General features: G+C 67.6%; 1 protein-coding gene across 1 annotated transcript; it reads left to right on the forward strand.

Annotated features, from left to right (window-relative positions):
• Nucleotides 1-4,716: 4,716 nt before the first annotated feature.
• On the forward strand, nucleotides 4,717-5,442 carry AURANDRAFT_23860 (hypothetical protein; the record flags this gene model as incomplete). Its single annotated transcript, XM_009037194.1, has 1 exon — nucleotides 4,717-5,442. One exon carries the CDS (start codon nucleotides 4,717-4,719, stop codon nucleotides 5,440-5,442), a length of 726 nt encoding a protein of 241 aa, XP_009035442.1.
• Nucleotides 5,443-6,000: the final 558 nt, after the last annotated feature.

Here is a 6,000-nt window from a genome sequence, read left to right on the forward strand (position 1 = left end):
CGCGGGCGTCTTCGACGCCTCGGCCTTCGTCTTCCTCGCCTCGCCCTCCTTCTTCTTCCTCGACTTGGGCTTGGAGGGGCCCGGCGTCGAGGACTCGCCCTTGGGCTTGGGCGCGAAGATGCATGCGACCTTCCGCTTCATGGGGAGCGGCAGGGCCTCGGCGGTCTTGGCGCCGGGGGCGAGCGTCGGGCCCTGGAGCACCTCGCCGCTGCCGGGCACGACGCCGCCGACGTCTATGAGCGTGTCGCCGAATGTGAGCGTGACGTCGCCCAGGCTCGTCGCGGCCGCGGGCACGTCCTTCGCGGCCGAGGGCTCGCCGGGGGGCGTCGCCACGGGCTGGACGGAGTCGGGCGTCGTGTCGAGGAGCACGGTGGAGGTCGTCGCGACGCGCGCGGGGGGGTGCTCGTGGGCCTCCCAGACCTGCTGGAACATCTTCTGATGCTGCTGCAGGTCAGTGGTGGGAATCTCGATCCCGAAGGTGATCTCCATCGGGGGCAGCGCCGGCGGCGCAGGCTCGGCCGCTGCATCAGGGAAGCTAGGCGGGGCCTCGGCGGGCGCCGGCGCGGCGGGAGCCGGAGCCGCGGCGGCCTGCTGCGGCGGCGCAGCGGTGGGGGTCGGCACGCCGCCGAGCGTCGCGAGGGCGATGTTGAGTTCATCGAGAGTGAGCTTGCCCTCTCGATAGCGGTCGCAGGCTGCCATGATGGCGCCAGTCATCCGAGTTATGGGGCTGTCGGACATGTTTTTTGGCGCGAGTTTTCGACGAGGTTGGTGAATTTGGGCGCGCAAAACTCGGAGCTCGCAGACGGCCTCGGCGAGCGCTTGCCGGGGGTCTGGGCGACCTTGTTCCACCACAGCAGGTTCGCGCCGATGACGAGGCCGGCGTCGCCGCGAAGTCGCGAGGCGGCTGTGGCGCCGGGTCCGGCTAGATCGCTTTCCGGACCGCGGCTGCGAAACCGCTGCGCGAGCGGCGCGAGGCGACGGCACGTCTCGCGACCGGCGCGCGTTGGGGCAGCCGCAGGCGCCGAGCGGCGAGGCCTTCACGCGGTTCTAGAGAGCGTGCCTCGACCTGGACGCCGAGCTGGACATCGACTACGTGCTATTCATGATCTAGTACTGCTTCGTCGGCGACCAGAGCATCAACGCCTACGAAACGAATTCCCCGAAACCAGCCCTCTGCCTCGAGTAGAGCGAGGCGTTCGTCGTCACGTAGAACACCAAGGCCTCGTGGACGACGCCCGTGACGGCCACGGCCTTCCAGCCCGACGCCTTCCTCGCCCTCGACCAGTTCACGACGCCGGAGACCACGCCCTCGAACACCGCGGTCTCCATGACGGTGCTCTCCGCGGACGCTGTACGCACATCGTCATGGAGCAGTACCAGGGCGTCGCCTACGACGTCGCCATGGGCCCCCTTGGTGTTGTTCGCATCCTTCCGGGGTGCGCTGGGGTCGCGGTCGTAGTTTGTACCACGCTCGGGCACCTTGGGCTCGCGCCCTGGCCGTAGGGACTGCGTTCCTGAGAGTGTAGGTTCCTCAGGCACGCGGACATCTCGGATCTACAGCGTACTCAGAGGGCCACAACTGGCCACTACGGCCGAGTATCGCCGTCACCCGCATACCGCTGGACACGGTAGATCACAACCAACCCCAGGGACATCTCAAACACGGCGTGGGGCCGAAATTACTGCGTATTTTGGTTTTTTTTTGCCCTCGGGGCCAAAAATAGGGCTCCCAGCACGGCAACGCGTATACCCGCCAGATGCACGACCCAGAGGTTGGTCAGCTGGATCGAGGGCCGATCTCAGTGCATTAGCTCGGGGTCCGACAGCCGGGGCCACGGGATGTGGCGCATCTCGTGCGTGAAAACGTCCACCGAACGTCGTTACGAACGCGTCGAATTTAAAAATACTTCTGGTGCCAAAAACCTATAGCTAGATAGCAGGAGCGACATGGTAGTTGACGGATCCGTCCTGCCAGAGCCGACAACAAAGGTTTTTCGGCACAATACAGCCGAGATAGGGCCTCGTCGTGACGTGCGGCGTTTCGATGACGTTCCGTCGGGTTTTTGGACGAGCTCTGGGTCCTCATCCGTGAACGAGTGCTTATCTAGCTAGAGCTTTTCGGTCGACTCGGACCTCGGAACCAGCTCTTCGGCGTCCCACGCGTTTCTTGAGGCGATAAAATCGATCTCCGCAGCTCCGAAACGTGGCCGGAGACGGGAATTCGTTTTTTTGGGCCAGTTTTGGGCCCTCGTTCGTGAATGATTGGCTCTATATCTCGGGGAATCCGGTCGATTCCGACCTCGAGACCGACCCTTCGACGTCCCACGCGTTTCTTCAAGCGAAAAAATCGATTTCCGTAGCTCCGAAACGGGCTCCGAGCCGGGAACGTGTAATTCTAGACGAGCTCTCGGTGCTCATTCGCTAAAGAGTGATTCTGTAGCCCGAGGTTTTCGGTCGACTGGGGTCCAGGGGCCGCTTCCTCGACGTCGGTTGCGTTCCTTGGGTCGAAAAAATCGATCTCCGCAGCCCGAAAAGACGCTCGACGGCGGCTCGCGAACCGATACGAGCCCGTTAATGCGCAGCACCGTCGAGAAGACGTCGACCGCGCGAGCGAACTGTCGCCCGCGACGCCTGCGGACGTTGTGCCACCGAAACCTCATGGATTGGTAGCATTGCGACGATGTAGTGGCCGCACGAGGCCGCCACAACCTCATGGTGGGAGCGGAGTTCAAGAACAGAAAAGCGAACGGCAAATTTCTCGGTGCCGCGGTGCAGCGCGCCTTCCTGCGCGCGCACGAGCCGCACTGAGCAGGCCCGATTGCGCGCCGCTTCGCATTCGCGGGTGCAGTCTGTCGCATCCCATCGCACGGGCTGGTTCGAGACGGTTCAACGTTAAGGGTATCTGCCGATATCTTAAGATGTTGGGCAGATACGATGGCTGCGTGGATCCTCTGCCCGCGCAGACGCCACGGCGCGTAAACTCGCGTGATTTTTCTCTTCGGCGCTTCGCGCCGCGGAGCGCTCGCGGCCGCGCGCCGCCGCGACGTCGCGCCGCGCATGGGCACGAAGCAGCGAGCCCACGTCGCGGCCAAACTTCGAGGCGCTCGAGCGCGGGCCGGGCTGCCCTTGGCGGGCAGCGTCGACTGGATGTCGAAGACGCGCGCCAGCGACGTCGTCGATTGTCGGCTCGTGCCGCAGGGCTCGCCGGCGGCCACGGCGACGACTGTTCGTCTGCGGATCGCGCACCGCGACCGGACCGAACTCGACGCAGCGCTCCAACAACACGTAGAGCGCGTCGCAGTTCGGCGACGCGCTCGGCGCCCTCGCGAAGCTCGCCCAGCCCTTCGACAATGTGCTCGTGGACCGCAGCCGCATCAAGGACACGCGTATCTTCTTCGACCAGCCAGAGCGCAGCGTTCGGAGCGTGAAATTCTGCAAAATTTTCTCCGGCGCTTCGCGCCGTACGCCACGCGAGCTGAAGCAATCGGCGGCGCGGCGGCGGCGATCGCGCCGGGGGCCGACATCCACGGCGCCGCCGCCGTCGGATTGCCCCGCCGCGCGCGCGCAACGCGAAAGCGGCGCCCGGGGCCCCGCGCGGCCTCGGGCCGAGGTAGGCCGCCGGGTAAGTTGTCGAGTCCAAAAGTAACCCGTCAGGTAAGTCGTTTTGGCCGAATGTAAGTCGTAAGTAACATGTTAGGTAAGCTGTTACGTCGAACCCCGCCCCCCGCCCGCGCGCCGCGAAGCAGCTGACTGTATTAGTGGAACACGGCGGGCTTGTCGTCGTCGAAGTAGAGGTGGTGGCGGTAGATGTAGGCGAGGACGCCCGCGGGGACGAGGCCCGCGGCGCTGTCGAGGTCGCCGGTCTTCTTGAGGCGGTTGCGCACGGCCGTCGACGAGCCGTTGCCCTCGATCATCTCCTCGTCGCCGTCGACGTCGAGGTAGGAGAAGCGCGGCCCGTAGTCCGACAGCTCGCCGTGCGGCGGGAAGCCCGGCCGCTTCAGCACGAGGAAGTCGTACTCCTCGACGAGCAGGTGGCCCGTGACCTTGCGCTCGCCGCCCGCGTCCGACTCCCAGGTGCGGATGTCCGTGCCCTCCTGGAACCAGTCCGTGCCGACGACGAAGACGAACTCGTGCGTCGCGTCGTGCTCCGCGGAGAGCTTGTTGAGGAGGTCGTAGGTGAAGAACGCGCGGTCGCGCGTCACGTCGACGTCGCAGACCTTGACGGGCAGCCGGGGCGGGAAGACCGTGTTCACGGCGATCTCGCACATGGCCCATCGGTCCGACGTCGACGTCCTGAGCGCGGGCTTGTCGGGCCGCGCGCCGCACGGCGTGAGCCAGACCTCGTCGACGCGCGACGACCGCAGGATCTGCGCGCAGGCCCGCATGTGGTCCACCGTCGGCGGGTCGAAGGCGCCGCCGTAGATCGCCACGCGCGTCTTCGGCGACGCGCCGGCGAGGGCCGCCATGCCGCGCGCGGCGAGCGCCGAGCCCCGGCCGGCGGCGCACGCCACCGCGAGCCCGCGGAGAATGGTCTTTCGCGTTGCCGCGAACGCTGCGCCGCGCGATGCGGCCGGCGGCAAGCGCTGTTTTTCGCGAGCGACCGGCGCGAACGCTGTCTTGCGCGAGCAATTGCGATGCGAGAGGGCGCGAAGAGTGAAATTGAGTCATGGTGAGAGTTGTTGACATTCAACAATAGCCCAAGCAGCCCGAGTCTCGATGGTCGGCTCTCGAGAGCGTTCGTTCATCGACCAAACTGCGCGCTATCACGCTTCGGACGGCGACCTTGACGCGCTCGTAAAAGTGAGACCCGACGGAAATGGTGGTGTGACCATCGAGGATGCACCAGAGGGAGGGGCGATTCTGACAGAGGGAGGGACGCGCCTGTCTTATGCAGCTCGTTACGGTTTTTGCTCGGCCCTATCTTGGCTTCTGGAACGCGGCGCCGACGTCCACTTGGGCTGGCCATCCTACGGCTGGACGCCACTGCACATCGCCTCTTTACGCGACGCTTGCGACGTAGCCGTCCTGCTGCTCGACGCGGGTGTGCGGGTCGACGATCGCAGCGCGAGTGGCTTGACCGCGCTCCACGTCGCAGCCTTGGAAAATCGCTCCAAGATGTGCAAACTTCTGCTGAGTCGCGGCGCGTCGCTCGACGCGCGCAACAACGACGGCGACGACCCCGAGGCCCAAGCGCGATACCGCGGCCACACGGCCTTGGCCGACTTCCTCGCCGCCGTCCGCGCCGCGGGCGGCTGGCTCCCCTACCTCAACGCGCCGCGCAAGGAGCTCCTCGCCCTCCGCCAGCGGCTCCCGGCCCTCCGCGAGTGCGGCCGCGCGGCGCCGTCGTCGAGCGTCCGCGCGCACGAGCGGCTCTTCCTGAAGACGCCCGACGACGTATTTTCGCACGTCCTCACGTTCTGGCGCAGCGACCGCGACGACTAAAACAACAAAAACTAGCGGCGCGGCGGCAGCGGCGGCGCGTCGCGGCGCGGCGGCAGCGGCGGCGGCGCGGCGGCTCCCGCCGTCGGCGCGGCTTCCGGCGGCGGCGGGCGGACGGTCGGCACGGCGGGCGGCGGCGGCCGGATGGTCGGCACGGCCGGCGGCGGCGGGCGGACCGTCGGCGCGGTCGGCACGGCGGGCGGCGGCGGGCGGACCGTCGGCACGGCCGGCGGCGGCGGGCGCGCGCCCTCGGGCGGCGGCGTCGCCGCGAAGACCGCGGGCGGCGTGGCCGTCGGGTCATCGTCGAAGACATGGGGCGGCGTGGCCGGGGGGTCCCCGGGCGGCGGGCGCCGGAACGCATCGAAGGCCTTGATGGGCGTGAGGTCGTTGGCCGCGAAGACGTCCGTCGTCGGCGCGCGGTCCCGCGAAACCGCCGCGGCGTCCCCGACGCCGAGCAGGACGAAGGCGGCGACAGCCGCCGCCGGGCGGCACCGCTCGTGGAGCTCGGCGAAGGGCCTCGCTGCGTCTAGGCGCCACGGCACGCGGCGCCCCGCCGCCACA

Source organism: Aureococcus anophagefferens, assembly GCF_000186865.1.
Source record: "Aureococcus anophagefferens unplaced genomic scaffold AURANscaffold_6, whole genome shotgun sequence".
In the NCBI taxonomy this organism is placed as follows: Eukaryota; class Pelagophyceae; order Pelagomonadales; family Pelagomonadaceae; genus Aureococcus; species Aureococcus anophagefferens.